The sequence below is a fragment of the Spermophilus citellus genome (genome assembly GCF_964194105.1).
Source record: "Spermophilus citellus genome assembly, chromosome: 3".
NCBI classification, from domain to species: Eukaryota; Metazoa; Chordata; class Mammalia; order Rodentia; family Sciuridae; genus Spermophilus; species Spermophilus citellus.
The window spans coordinates 136,195,001-136,210,009 of record NC_138184.1 but is presented as its reverse complement, the minus strand read 5'-3'; the positions used below and the strand labels follow the sequence as shown (position 1 = coordinate 136,210,009).

The window sequence follows — 15,009 nt, the reverse complement described above, 5'->3', positions numbered from 1 at the left end:
GAACCTCTATTCTGTAGAAGAAGTCAGGGCAAGGTCACAGGGCCTCATTTAAAAAGATGGCTTTGGTTGATTGTGCTCTTCTGGTCTGTTTGGAAAGGTTTCCTAAAGGTTCTGGGTTTTGGTAAACAGTGGCCAATTTGGGGTGAGGCAGGTCCCAGGGTAATAAGGTGGTAAAGAAAGGAGGCTGTAATTGGACTGATGAATTGAGGACAATCAGCCAGGCCTCGGATGCCCACAGACCACAGGCTGCCCTGTGACTGCTGTCTCCAGGCCACTCGCTCCAGCCTTCGGCCACCTAAAGTGCTTGGTGACTCTTCAACCTGCTCTGCCTCCCTCCTTTCCCACACCCTGGGGTGACACCCACAGCCTCTAGGCTTCATCCAAAAGGGTTCCAGCAGCTCATGGTGGGTAAGCAATCACCCCTTAGCTCCAAGCCTGCAGTTCTGCTCAGCGATACTGAGTGGACCCTGCCAACTACACTTCCCAGACCGTCTGTGGGATGCACCTGCCAGTGCAAGGCCCAGGAGGGAGATGGGAAAGGGGGAGGAGGAGGGGGGGACTATTTCCTGTCTTTCATTCCAGGACCCCATCTTCCTTTGCCCCTCCCAGCTCTGCCTCCTGGTGTCTTCTGTGGTCCCAGCAGCATTTGACCTGGGTGCCCTCATCAGTCAGACTACACCCTGTGCCTAGGTCTGGGCACCAGCTGCTAGACCTTTATGGAGGGAGACCCTGCCTACAGTAGCACTGAGAATGGTCAGGACCAACAGAGAGAAGAGCATGAGTGGTTATTGGGCCTCTGTGATCTTGCTGGTGCTTGGGGTCTGGCAGATTCAACCAAGGGCACAGTGAGAGGGTGATTCTGTTCTTTCCCCACTGCCCACTCAGACTGCAGTGTTCGGTCATCCCCTGCCCCTGGAAGAAGTCCTGGTCAGCCTGATTAGGAGTGTGCTCATTTCCAGATAACATGCATTTCTCTGTTTGTGTTAAATTTCATTTCAGAAAATAAAAGCATCTGGTTCTGGTAGTCTGGTCCTCATAATTTCAAGTAAAATTCCTTGTTCCCAGCCCATCCCCAGCTTGAGGCTGGATAGCTGTGCTCAGGAAGGGGAACGTGGTCCACTTGGCCAGCCTTTCTTTGCAGTTACTGGCTGAGGCTTCTGACCCCTGGGGATGGTGGTGGAGGGAGAAGAGGTCCATTGGGCTGAGTGCCTCTGTCTGGGAAGATGACTGTATCTGGCTCTCTGTAGTGCGGGCTGTCCCAGGGCTCACGACAGAGGCTCCCCTGGTGGAGTCGGTGCCTTCCCCACACCCTCCTCAGTCACTTTAGTCTGCTGTTTCATCCCTGGTCAGTTGAAGGCCAAGCCCTGTGAGGTCACCTTCTCCTTCAGGCTGTCCTCTCTGGACTGTCCCTTCCCTTTCATGTGGTCCTTTTCCTTGCCCAGGGCACTCTTTCTGCTCTGCTGCTTCTGTCACTGCCTTTCCATTCCTCACGGGGTGTCACACATCAGCCCTCTTGGCTGCAGGCTCTGGTGACCCCATCCAGGTCTCTGGGTGGCTTCCTTATAGTGGGTGGGGTGGGGGGAGGCATCTGCATCTTCCCCCTTGGGGAGGGCTGGGCCCCACTGCCATCCTAAAACTAGCTGTCCCTAGCCTCAACCCCGGAGGACCCTTGAGGAAGGAGTTAAGCAACAGACTACAGACCTGGTTTCACTCCTTCTTTTGCAGGTCCTAGTATTTTAGAGGTGCTCTAACATTTCACTTGGAAGAAATTAGATGGAGAGAAGGCAGGAATAGTTGGTCCTACATTTTGGTGGCCTCAGATAAAACGGAGGTAAAAAGAAATATTTCAGTTTTTAACATCCTATCATAAAAACTATCCTAAATGATAGCCATCATTATTTATATCTTACAGACAAGGAAATGAAGGCTCAGAGTCAATAAGTAAATATAAGTGGCTAAGCCAGGATTTGAACCCAAGCCGGACTCAGAATCCAAGTGATTATACATACAGGTACGTTGGGGGCTCGGACCTCCTCTCTGGATACCGCTCCTGATTTTGGAGTCAGCTTGGCACATGGCTCTCAGACTGTCAGTCGGGCCATACATTCAGATTTGTTTGGGCCAGCCCAGGTTTTCCTGGTATTAGTTAGTAGTGGTGTCTCTCCTATCAAACAGCCCAGTTTGGACAATAAATTAATTATGTGCTCATCATAATGGTTGGGGCTTGGGGAGTGTCATTTAGAGGGACCAGAAGCATCAGAAGTTTCTTAGGGGGGGATAGACTGTTTTCTGATGATGACCTCAAGGAAGCCTCCATTTCTCCTTCCAGCATTACCTTTCTCTCTTCTGGGTAGCTCAAAGCAACCTCTAGGGACAAGCTACTAAGTAGGAGTAGTGGAATTTCGGTGATTCCATTTATGAGTTCAGTGCCCTTATAGTTCCATGTAAGATTGAAACTATCCAATATAAAAATGAACATAATCTTCCTGTGGGTTATTTAAATTCTTAATTTTTTTTTTAGAATGACATCAAATGGCAAAGAGAAAAACACCTTGACAAGGTGAGAGGAGACTGCTGAAGAAAGCAAAAAGCTTTATGTTTGGCACCTTTAATGGAACTTCCCCCTTGTGTTTTGAACAAGGGCACCTGCATTTTTAATATTCATTGAGCCCTGCCTATTGTGTACCTGGCCCTGAGCACAGGTTTTGGTTCAGTCCCCTGTGACAACTGTTAGCCTCAGGTAGCTGAAGCTGCAGATGATCCATCTGCTACTACTGCACCCCCTGCTTGGGTGTGTGGCATTCAGACTGCTCTTTCCTGTTCCCTCCCATGCTTTGCCACGTGATTTCCCCAGGTCTTTGCAAAGTTCAAGGGGAAGATAATGGCCCTCCTGATGCTGTGTTAGGTGTGTTCTCTGATGATGACCTGATAACATACAGAGTTGCCTTCATAGTTCCTGTACAGTCATTCCTCAGCATCTTTGGGGGATTGGTGATATGACCTCCCTTGGATCTCCAAATCCATGGATGCTCAAGAGCCTTATGTAAAATGGCATAGATCCTCATATGACCTGGATACATCTTCTGATGCACTTTAAATCATCTCTAGATTACAATACCTAACACAATGTAAATGCACGGTAAACAGTTATTATACTACATTGTTTAGGGAATAATAACAAAAAATCTGCACGACTTCAGTACAGATGCAGCCATAATGGGCCTAACTATGTTTTCTATCTGCAGTTGGTAGAATTTATAGATTCTGAACCTGCTGATATGAGGGGTGACTCTATACAGGTTCATCATCTAAGTAACACACGTGAATCCCTCTCCAAGTGCTGGATGCCTGATAAGAGTCAACAAAAGTTGGCTTCCCTCCCTTTCCTTTCCTTCCATGAGTGTGTACTTATTAGTGATTCTGCCTTCATTTTTTCACACAAACATCTTCCAGCTCAATCCCGCTGCTCTTCAGGGAGGAATGGGAGGCTTGTCTGTCCCTTGCTGCTCTTGGTAGAGCACACTGGTGGCCATCAGGGGCCAAGCAGTCTGCTGCCCAGCCCCATCTTGCTTCCTCAGACAGAATCCAAGCTGGAGCAGCCCCAACCTGCTCCTCTGACCTCCATGAGAAGCCAGGGGTTGCCTGTGCCCTCTCTGTGCACTCGCCGTTTTTCTTCTTGTCTCCCACCTGCCATCTTCAGGGTTCTGGCAGCAGCTGGACTGAAATTGGAGAGTAGGAGAAACCCTTTGCCTCCGTTTGCCTAGAACTAAAATGGTTGTGGATATGCCTTTCATGGCAGATTTTGCTGATCAGGGAAATTTGCACCTGTTTGGAGTTGGCATCACATTTAGAGAGACCAAGGGAAAACAGAAACAAAGGCCAGCGCATCCGGAATGATGACTGCCAAAATTACTTACCAAAGACATCTGCGAAGCTGTGAGCCATTCGGGAGGGATGTGAAAATGAGCCCCAGCTGAGTCTCCCAGCAAAATGATTCCCCTGGGCTGTGAACCTAGGCAGCACAATTTATTTACATTATTTATGCACTCAAGTGGTTGGGAGGCTCCAGCTTGGGTAGTTATGAGAGCAGATAGCCTCGTGTTATTCTGTGCACAGCTCATCGTAACAGTGATACATTACCACTTTTTGTGTGTCGGAGGGTGTGAGGGGCACAGCATTTAGGAGCTGAATGAAATTTCTAGGCCATTGGAACTGCGAGCTAAGCTATACAGATGCAGGTGTGTTTCTCAGCTCAGCATAAAACTGACTGGTCTACAACATCCTGAGCGCATTATGGATGAATAAATGAATCAAAACTTTATCTGGACTCAGAAATATGCCCTAAATTTTGGTCCTGGAGATGGCTTTCTTGGAAAATACACCAATTTCTGTTACAATTCACTTTAAGGGTTAATGACCTCATGGAGCAATTTTGATTTTTTTCAAAGATATTGTGGTCTCTTAAAGCCCTTAATCCATATACACAAAAGCACTGGATGGATGATTCTGGCTGATTAATGGAGAGATGAAGATAGAAAGGTCTCCATGTTGCCTGTATGTCTGGAGGTAAGAATCACTTAATCTGATTCTGAGGCCCATCCACACAAATCAGTCATCTATGGATATTCTCTTCGGAATCCTGTAAGAAGCTGGGAAAGTCAATTGTTGCCTCCCTGTGGCAGAAAGGGAAGTTTCCTTTTCCACCCCAAACCCTTCCAGTGAAGCCAGAGGATGGGCCCAGTCTTACAGTGGTGGACCCCTAGTCTGAGTGTCCATGGAAACTTCAACTTGGTCATACAGATGGGAATTGAAAATAGCCAGGACATCCAGAAGGGAAGAGGGGCATGGTATGTGGGAATCCATGAGCTTCCCTCAGTGACTCCAGAAGGTCTAGGGTTTCATCTAGATCTGCATTTTTATTATTATAATTATTTTTTTTCACAGTGCTCATTTTTTCTAAGTTGCATACATATGTCACAGGATTTTACATTTCCTATCCTCCTTTCTGCCTCTCTGAGAGCCTAAAGGTGAGGACTGTGGTTTTTTGCCATGGAAACACTGAGCCAATTCTAGCCCTTGGTGCGTCACTAGAATAGTTGTCCAGGAAATACCTGTGGAGTGAATGGGTGAATGACTGAGGGAGTGAGAAGCTTCTGAAAGTTGGGAGAAAAACGATGCTCAATAGATGCAGTGATGTGACCTCAGGATCTGTTTCCAGGAACGTGTGGGTGGTGAGCTTTCTCTCAGCTGTATTGGTGGCCCAGATATTTATGGCATTGGACACTTAGAGTACAGATCTTTTGCTCAGTTGCTTTGGGAAGCCCCTGCAGGCTAGAGCTTGGCAGTCCCCCTCGAATAATTCAGATTTGTATCTTTAGCCCAGTGGACACAAGAACTTGTTCCATCAGTGCAAGTCATAGTGTCTGAACTTGTAGTGCATTGAGAAGGACTTCCCAAGGATGAAACATTTCAGTTGGTGCCTCTCCATGTTTTCTTATTTGGAAAAATCCCAGATTTTTTTTTTTTCATGGGAAAAATTCCATGACTCTCTTATCCATCTTGCAGCCTCTTCTAAAATTATCATTATATTTTGTAATGAAACAATTAAGTTTTGCATTTTCTAGACTCTGCTTTCTTTTCTATTTCTTTCTCAGGTCTTTTTCTGATTTGTCATGAAAACAAATATAATTAAATATATAATTATATATAATATAATTAAGTAAGTTCTTTTTGACTCAACCAGAAAACAACATTCTGTTGTGATAAAGCACACTGAATTTACAATTCATACCTTCACAGAATTTCTTCTCATATGCAATTCCATCTTTGGGATCTTTACCCTTTGAAAGAGAAATGATGAGATTAGTAATTTTTTTTAAAAAATTATGAGACACATACACTAAATCTTTTCCAACTGACTGTTAGAAGTAAAAAAGCAAATCAATAAAAAAAATCCTTTTAAGTCTTTTATGTATTTTTGGTCTTTTTACATATACATGATAGTAGAGTATATTTTGACACATTGTACATATGTGGAATATAACTTATTCTAATTAGGATCCCATTCTTGTGGTTGTACAGATCAAGGACCGAGGCATTAAACCAGAGTCCCTGCACCTACGCAAAGAAAATGTAGGCCCCACTATCCATCATGTCAGCCTAGGAACTGAATTCCTCACCAAGACTCCTAAAGTGCAAGAAGTAAAATAAATAATCAATAAATGGGATGGTATTAAACTAAAAAGCTTCTTTGCAGCAAAGGAAACAATCAAGAACATGAAGAGAGAGCCTACAGAATGGGAGAAAATCTTTGTCATCTGCCTCAGATAGAGCATTAATCTCCAGGATAAACAAAGAAACTAAAAGCTAATACCTTTAAAGTCTCTTGAGTCCCTAATCCAACATAGCAACACTGTGAGAGTAAACTGGATTTAAGAGGAACAGGGGTGGGAATAAGGAGAGATCCAGAAACTGGGTCTCCTTTTTCAGAGGGTTGAGGGCAGTATGTTGGGGGCGAGGTGCATGAGCTAACGGTCTCCCTCCTTGGAGCACTGAAGGACCCATGAGTGTCACACAAGATCAGGGCAGGTTCTGCAGTCCCTGAGCTGGAGACCTAACTGTTCTGGCATCTACCACACCTAAATATTGATGCTCCTAGAGCTGTAATTTTCAACCAGGGTTGATTTTCCCCAATACCTTACCATCTTACACTCAACCCAGGGACAATGCTAATTTCTGGAGGCAGATTTGGCTGTCACAACAGGGTGGGAGTCACCCTGGGACCTAGTGGTCAAGGCCAAGAAAGCTGCTAAACATCCTATAGTTTACAAGACAATCCCAACAACAAAGAATTACCCAGCTCCTATGTCAATAGTGCCAAGATTCAGAAACCTGAAGGGGAATTTGAGTCTGTGAGGGGGACAGAGTTGCCGTAGCTGAAGCTTCCTAACATCAAAAGTTTCCTAACATCTCCCTTCCAGGGACATGAATAGTAAATATGCCAAGACAGAAGTGCTGGGTAGTCAGAGATGTGCTGGAATTAGCATGCCCACTCTCCTGGCCTTTGGGGGTTCCCAGTGCATATTAAAACATTAAAGATGCTGAGTCCAGAAGGAAAGAGAACTGTTCAGCTTCACTGGGCCCAATGGCTCCCTATACTTAACCAGATGACGGAGCCCCTCCTTCCATGCCTATTAATATCACACTCAACACCTTGGTCCTGGGGACGCAGTTGGGACGATGTTGGCTCTGATGGTTGTGAAGTCCCCTCCTTGTTCCCGATTTTGTGATTCTGTGAGTCATTTTTCTGCAGAAGGGATAGCTAGCAAGGGGATGCATCTCTCCCATTATTGATACGAACACTGAGTTTTGCCTCCCTGAGCTCATGTTGGGTTTCCTCTGGTCTTTTCATGGCCCTGCTCTTTATGTAGGGTGGCACACCATGTCAGAGGCAGTAGTGGAACTATGGAATGAGGATGGCAGCTATGTAACCTGATAAGCCCCCATAGTACCCCAACATGAGAATGAGACTTGGTTTTATTTAAGTAAGAGTTGAGTTGGGGTTCTTGACACCTCAAAGCTCTAGGGGAGATGACTTCTCTTCCTCCATGAAAAAGCAATGTGACTGAGAACAGGGTGGGAGGTGTGGGCTGGGATATAGTCATTGCCATGCTTTTCATATCCCAGAAACCACATGCCATTTGTGTCCTGGGATAGGGAAATGTTTATGGCAATTTTCTCTTCCTCATCCAGGCAGGTTTCCTTTGAGACCAGGGAATCTAAAGCTTCAAGGGTCCTTGTTTGTATAGCTCCTGCCAGTGTGAATGTTGGGAGTGGCTGGGAGCTACTGAATGTTCTAGGTGAAGAAAGGAGGCCATGTTATAATCAGGACACCTTTCCACGTAAGCACTTCTGGTTGGTTGGAAAAGACTATATCAAAGGGTCTAAAATTTCTAAGCCTCTGTAATCTTTTAGGATTTCTTTTATTGTACTAAATGATTATTTTCTTTCATATTTCATTTTATATTTGTAAGTTGGTATTTTTTTTAATTATTCACAAGGACCTTTCAAATTGTGTAAATTTAAGAATGCACAACTTGAGTCTTCTGCCATTACTGTCCAAGGAAAAGTACTTTGTTGGCTTTCCTCCTTCCTTCCCTTTCTCTACCTGGGAGCTGTAAGCCCATTATTCACAGGGAGTTGAGACACCAACATCAGATGCCTTGAGGTGTGGATAGCGAGGTAAATATGGCTGCCAAAAATGGTGATAGCATGGGGTTTGCTCCAACAGCTGTGTGGGTTGCTGTAAAACTTTGTGAACACCACTCCCATTTCACTTCACAGTGTTCAGACAGAATGAAGGCACTCAACACGGTGACCATGAGCAAAGCTGAAAGGGCTGTGACCCTGAGAGCCTTCATCACATCACGGGTGCTTTTCATATGTGATGCAAACTCTCTACCCTCCTTGGAGTAGCTGGAAGAGTTCTCATGGGCTGCCATCTCCTTCCTTACCTGTGACTAAAGCAAATGGGCAGTGGGCTTTGGGGGAAGGCAGAAAGTAAGAGATAGTGTTAAACTTGAATTTTATTGCTTACCCAAATGCCATTACAATTTGAATCCCGATGAATGTCCCAGTTGTCTGGCCTAAAAAAAAAAAAATCCACATTGATTTTGATCTATGCTTATCCCTCAGTGAATGTTAGTTTTATGAATAAAGAAATGAAGGCTACACAAAATGCCACTGAAAGTCAACCATGCCCAACAGCGTCCCCTGCTGCTGGGTGTTGTGACACAGAAGCCTCCGTGGGACTGCTTGCGTTAAACTTGGTTTGGGGTATTTACTGGGAACCCTGAAACAAATCCAGTCTTTTTCATGATCGACTATACTCATGGACTTCTAGAATGGTGCTGGTGAGCATAATGAACAAATCTGCAAGCCATTTTATATAAATTGGTGAAGCTGCTAAAATGGTGCCTCAAGAATGCCCAAACACTTGGGTAATTCAATGCCAATGTAATCACAGCACAAGTGAAGGTTGGCATATCCATTTTTTGAAGTCAGAGAAGTGATTGGCTAAACATCAGCTCAGGACTAAAGTCTGATGTGATTTCCACTCTTTTTTTTTTATTGATTGTTCAAAACATTACAGAGCTCATGATATATCATCTTTCGTACATTAGACTCAATTGGAAGATGGGCCCAGGAATAGAGGTCTGTCCCCACTGGAGTAAAGAGTGGAAATCACTTTGTTTACTATGTGATTTCCACTCTTTACTCCAGTGGGGACAGACCTCTATTCCTGGGCCCATCTTTCATGTAGAACTTTCATCTCATCTACTCACTTGGTTCTCCCCCTAAACTGTAAGCACCATGACCATGAGAAGGGAGATATATATCTTTCATTTACTACCTAACATGATGCAAAGTACTTTGCAAATCTTAGGTGCTCAGTAATCATTTCTTGGACAGATCAATGCATGAATGCTATTTTCTTCAATGAGCTTTACTTCTATTGGGCACGATGTCCCTTCTGCCTGTAGGTAGGAGTCCCTTAGGCTCCAAGAAGGAATTATGCCTCCTGCCTCCTTTTTGGAAGGTAATTTTCAAAATCAGTGACCAGTGGAGAGTTACCTTCTGCCAGGATATACTGTCTTGTCACTGTCGTCACAGTCTCTCCCTCTCCAGTGATAGCCCCGCAGCGTCTGCAGTTGAAGAGCACACATGGGAGGTGTCAGGCTTGCTTTGATGGTGCCCACAGCAAAGGTGAATTATAGCTATCTTGGGCGTTTTGACATCTGCACTTTTTAATTCAAAGATAGTCAAGGAACACTAAAGAACATTAAGAAAATCAAGATTAATATGAAAGGACATGCCATGTGAGGTGAGATATTTGAGGAATGTATATGTGCATGCATATGTGTGTGCATGGGGTGTGTGTACATGCATGTATTTATGTGTTTGCATGTATGTATCAAGATTAATATGAAAGGACATGCCATGTGAGGTGAGATATTTGAGGAATGTATGTGTGCATGCATATGTGTGTACATGGGGTGTGTGTACATGCATATATTTATGCGTTTGCATGTTTCAGATGTGTGTGCATGCACATGTGTGGCTCATTGTATATGTGTTCGTTTATGCATGTGTGTTGATGTACATTTCCAGAAACAACAGGACCACCCAACTTCCTAAAATTCCTCTGTTAACCACCAATCTTCTCAGGCTCTAAAATAATTCATATATTTAGTCAAATGGTTAATTACTTTATTGGACAACTTACAAACAATATAGCTCAACTATTAATCATGTGGATTTATATGTTTGATTTGACTGATTTGAAAGAATCAGGAGTTACAATAAGCCTGGCATTGGTAGCACACGCCTGTAATCCTAAGGACTCGAGAGGCTGAGAAAGATGGATTACAAGTTTGAGGCCAACCTCAGCAACTCAGCAAGCCCCTAAGCAACTTCACAAGGACTCAAAATAAATAACAGCAACAAAAGGGCTGGGGATGTTCAGTGGGTTAAGCAGGCCTGATTCTATCCCTAGTAACCCACCCTCCAAAAAAGAGTTTTAAATTATGTTCAACAATGTTCTTGTTTCCTCCATTCCCAAGTAGAAGAGCTGAGATCCCTCACACTTGGAGGACTTTGTGACATGTCACTTGCTTGTTTACTTTCCCAGAAGACAACCTGACATCCTCGGAGTTCTCAATTGAACTCACACCTACACACTCTTTCTAAATAAGTTAAGTAGGTTTAAGAGTTTCCAAAGTAATTCACAACACCTCTCAGGGTAACCACAGTCCCATGGAAAATTCCAGCTGGCAATGGGAACAAAGAAAAATGGAAAGCCTGGGCCTACGACTTGCTTTGATGTCCTGTGTATTGTCACGAAGCCAAAATGTCCTTAAGAATCATGAAATGATGGATCGTTCATCAAATTAATAATGCATTCAAATGAAATTCTGCCTTATCTTGTTAAAGGGAAGAAAACTGAAGGAAGTGATGTAATATTCAGCGAACATCTGGTTATTCTTAACAATACTTACTGGGAAAACACTGTATTTGTCTGAGTCCATATCTTTGTACGGCACAGAATTTGTTATAGATCTAGAAGAAAAAAACCAAAACACCCAGTGAGCTGAGATAAAAACAAACAAACAGGTTTGTGAAAACAAAGAGACACTTTCAGTCACGGCTGTGTTGAGTTTAGACAGAGGGCTGATCTAAGAAAAAAATTTAGGGTCTGCATGCTGCATCGGGGTGCCAGCTAAACTTTGCCAGTCTTTGCTCTCCATTCAAAAGACTGTCTTCTTTCTGTTATTTAATGTGACCCTTATGGGGAAGAGAATAACTGAGTTGTGGGGATGGACATTGCTGTTGAGATCCCCAGGAAAGAGGAGACTGTGCTATGGGTCCAGTCAAGGAACTCAGCACTGCAAGTTGAATTTGTTACACATCCTGTTAAGAAGGACTTTCCTTCATGTTCACTCTTTTCAACCACTCACTCTGAGAATCTTGGGCATAACTGTCATTAGCTGGCAGTTTCATTCTCAGTTGTAAGTCTGGGTAACCAAGGAGCCTAGGGATGACCTGACCCTTCCCAGTTCTCAACGGCAAACACTGCTTTTCATTTAGCCATTCTCACTTAGAGAGTGGCTAAGTAATTCGGTCATGGGGCAGGGTGAGGTTCTTCTTGGAACTTAAATTTTAGAGTTAGTAATGAGGCCCTGTCCAGGATTTACTAAATGGTGTTTTGAATCAAGGGCATCTCAGCAGTTCTGAGAACCTAAAGGCAAATGAATGCGGCCCGAGACATTTAAACCTACTTGCTCATCTAAAGAATCAGACTAAGAGTCCAGGGGCTCAATGAGAACCAGGTGCTGGGTCCAAAGTCAGATTTATCCATCACCAGCTCTGTGACCCACAGCAAATAGCTCTTTTGAAAGGGGACAATAATGATGCCTGCCTTATAATATTGCATTTATGACAGTTTTTGTTGCATAGACACCAGATAATTTTAATCATCCTTATTATTACTGAGCTTCATGTAAATATATTTTGTAAATAATAAAGCACTGAACAAATTGCGATCTGGTGCAAATTATACTTGAAGCACAATGATTTTTAAAAAGAAGAAAAGCATGCTGTTTTTGCTTCTTTTCTTTTTTTTGAAATAAAAGAATAATTTCCCTTTTAAATTGGGCCAAGAAAAATCCCTGGCCACAGATGCTCTTGAATTCAATTTTTCAAAGGTGGTTCAATTAAAGAGTTGTCACTGAGGCACTGTTAAGACCCACTGGCCCATGGCTAATACAGGAAATGCAGTGATGCATTCATCAAGGAGGGGACAGTGGTCCCACTTCAAGGGACCAAGATATGATGAAATGATGGGCTGCCCGGGCAGCTGGCTGCACCTCAGCCTCTCAGCATCTTCGTCCACGTCTGAGATTTCCCCTCTTCTTCCCAAATCCTCTTGCCTCTTCATCTACCCCATTCACAGTGCAGGGTGTTGCCACGGTTTCTGGGATCTAAGCCAGCACTTTACACAGCTGGCTGCTGGGGCTCTTGCTGACAGATGAGCCAGGAAAAAGTGTGTAACTTGTGGATCCCTAAGAGAGGATCTGAATGTGGGTCAGAATCACAGCTGCATCCTCCTCACCCCAGATATTTTCACAACAGACTGGAGATGTTCAGTGGATTTAGCTCCCAGGAAGCTCAAGAGGGGAAGGCTGACAGAACCTAGAAAACGTGTTTGCTGTGAGTGGGATTATGTTCACCCAAAGAGAGATGTCCTGATCCCCACTCCCTGTGAATGTGGCCTTTCCCCTATCTGGAAATAGAATCTTTACAGATGTAATCTAGTTTGAAGTCATTAGGGTAGGCCACAATCCAGTATGTCTGGTGTCCTTATGAAAGGAGACGATGGAGACCCAGGAACTATGGCCCCATGGAAGATGAAGGCAGAGGTTGCAGTGGGGCTCATGGAGGAGTTTCCTTCTACATGAAATGGGAATAATAATAAACCCTACTGCATGAAGTTGTGAGAACCAAATGAAGAAATGTATTGAAAATCCATTACTGGAGACCTAGAAGAGCACCCCAATGCAGCAGCAGCATGTTAAATGTCGCTGAGGCTATAGTTTGGGTCCAGAACGTCCTTCAAAGGCCCCATGTGTTAAAGACTTGGTCTTTTGGAAGGAGGAAAACCATTAACAGGTGGAACCTAGTGGAAGGTTTTAGGTCATTGCAGGTATGCTCTAGAAGGTGACTGTGGGGCTCTCGTCTCTCCCTTCTTCACTTTCTTTCTCACTTGGCCATGCACAAAAGAGGTTTCCTCTACCGTGATGTACAGTTCTCCTGCCATGATGGACTGGGCCATCACAGGCTCAAAGCAACAGGGCCATTTGGTCTTGAACTGAAACTTCTAAAACTCTGAGCCAAAATAAGCTTTCTTCTTTTTAACCTGATTATGCCAGGTATTTGTTACAGTAATAGAAAGCTGACTATTACTGGGATTTGAACTGAGATAGTGGTGGTGGGCAGTGTTGGGGAATTCTGACACTGTCTTTCTGTTTGGAATCCTACTCATATGTGTGAACCAGACTGTTCAGGTTGAACTCTATGAAAAACAGCCCCCTTCCAACATTATGAGTGCCTGGCAACTAAAGATGCTCAAAGAGTCCCAGCCACAACCAATGGCTGACCTGCTCTGTATCTTACATGGCAAGAAGGAACTGTCCCCTGTTGTCATTCAATAAGTGTTAGTTAGAGCTGCACAGAAAGCCTTACTGGCACCCTGCATTCTGGCATGGGGTAAAAAGCAAGCTTTCAGATTCAAAGGTACTGGTCAATACAATCTATTTCCAAAGTGGTTTTGTTTGGAGCCAATTTGTCTTGTGGTTTTGGTACAAGGCACATTTTAAGTGAGAAACACCGTCACCTTTAGGAAGATGACATTTAAATGTGAGTATCATTTTAATCATTAGAAAACAGAAAGAAGCAAAGATGTTATCATAGGCTTGGGAGGTAGAAAAAGAATACCTACAATTTAATTTTCTGACAGATCTTGGCCAAAAACGGGAGTGAACAAATATCAGAACCACTTCTAGGATATTGCTGGAGAGAGAGAGAATAAATAAATAAATAAACAAATAAATAAATAAAGTTGTTTAATTCAAGGAATGGTTCCCCACCTAAGGTCTCTTCCGTGGTCCAGATTTCTGGACCTTCCTTCTAGAATCTGCTCCATTTCACTTATCTAGATTTACCTCTTGTTCCTGTTGACACACCCCATATTCATCCTACCTCCTGTGTCTTGATCCATGCTGGGACCCCAGCCTGAAGGCAGCCCCCTCCCCTAGCTTCCAGCCAGCCATTCCCACCTTTATGGCTGCTCTGGTTCTTCACCTTTTCCCCAAAATATCTGGCCTGCCTTGGTTGGTTTAATGGGACAATATTCCTTTGCCCAAGTGCTTTGAAAAAGGATTTGGGGGAAAAAAAGCACTTTCAAATAAAATATTCCATCCTATTAAAGGTTAAATGAAGACTAAATGGAGAGACATGCTTGGAGGCTTGAGATGAAGGAAAGTCCTGTCCCCAAAGAAGTTGCGAGTTGTGAAGAACAGGGGATTTTAGATAGTAGTTTCCATAAGAACCCAGATGTGCGATAAATTAAAACCCCTGGCTTTTTATTAAGCAATACTTTTAGAAAGATAGCAGTTTCCATGATTATTAAAGAGAGAGAAGGCTACAGGGTAGAAAACGTTGGAAACCAGCAATTATCAATGAAGGGAAAGACGAGTCAATTCCCACCAGCCCAAAGAGACCTTTAGATGGCTATGGGGTGTATTATGGGTACTGGGGATACTCTGCCCCTGGCAAAGGAGAACTGGTAACCTTTTCAGAATACCAATGGAGTATGTAAAGGTCTTAGCGATGCCTGCCCTTCCTTCCAGGAGTAGAAGCAATCCTGACTAGGCCCCCATCTCTATGCAAGGC

General features: G+C 43.8%; 1 protein-coding gene across 1 annotated transcript in view; it reads right to left on the bottom strand.

Moving 5' to 3' along the window:
- Positions 1 to 15,009, bottom strand: part of AOAH (acyloxyacyl hydrolase) — a 223,752-nt gene that overhangs the window by 97,457 nt on the left and 111,286 nt on the right. The window contains exons 6-11 of the mRNA XM_081285694.1: positions 14,057 to 14,127; positions 11,058 to 11,118; positions 9,634 to 9,704; positions 8,597 to 8,645; positions 5,792 to 5,840; positions 3,918 to 4,012 (exon numbers count right to left, since the gene is read on the bottom strand). Coding sequence (XP_081141820.1) covers positions 3,918 to 4,012; positions 5,792 to 5,840; positions 8,597 to 8,645; positions 9,634 to 9,704; positions 11,058 to 11,118; positions 14,057 to 14,127 — 396 coding nt within the window. The remainder of the gene's footprint in view (positions 1 to 3,917; positions 4,013 to 5,791; positions 5,841 to 8,596; positions 8,646 to 9,633; positions 9,705 to 11,057; positions 11,119 to 14,056; positions 14,128 to 15,009) is intronic.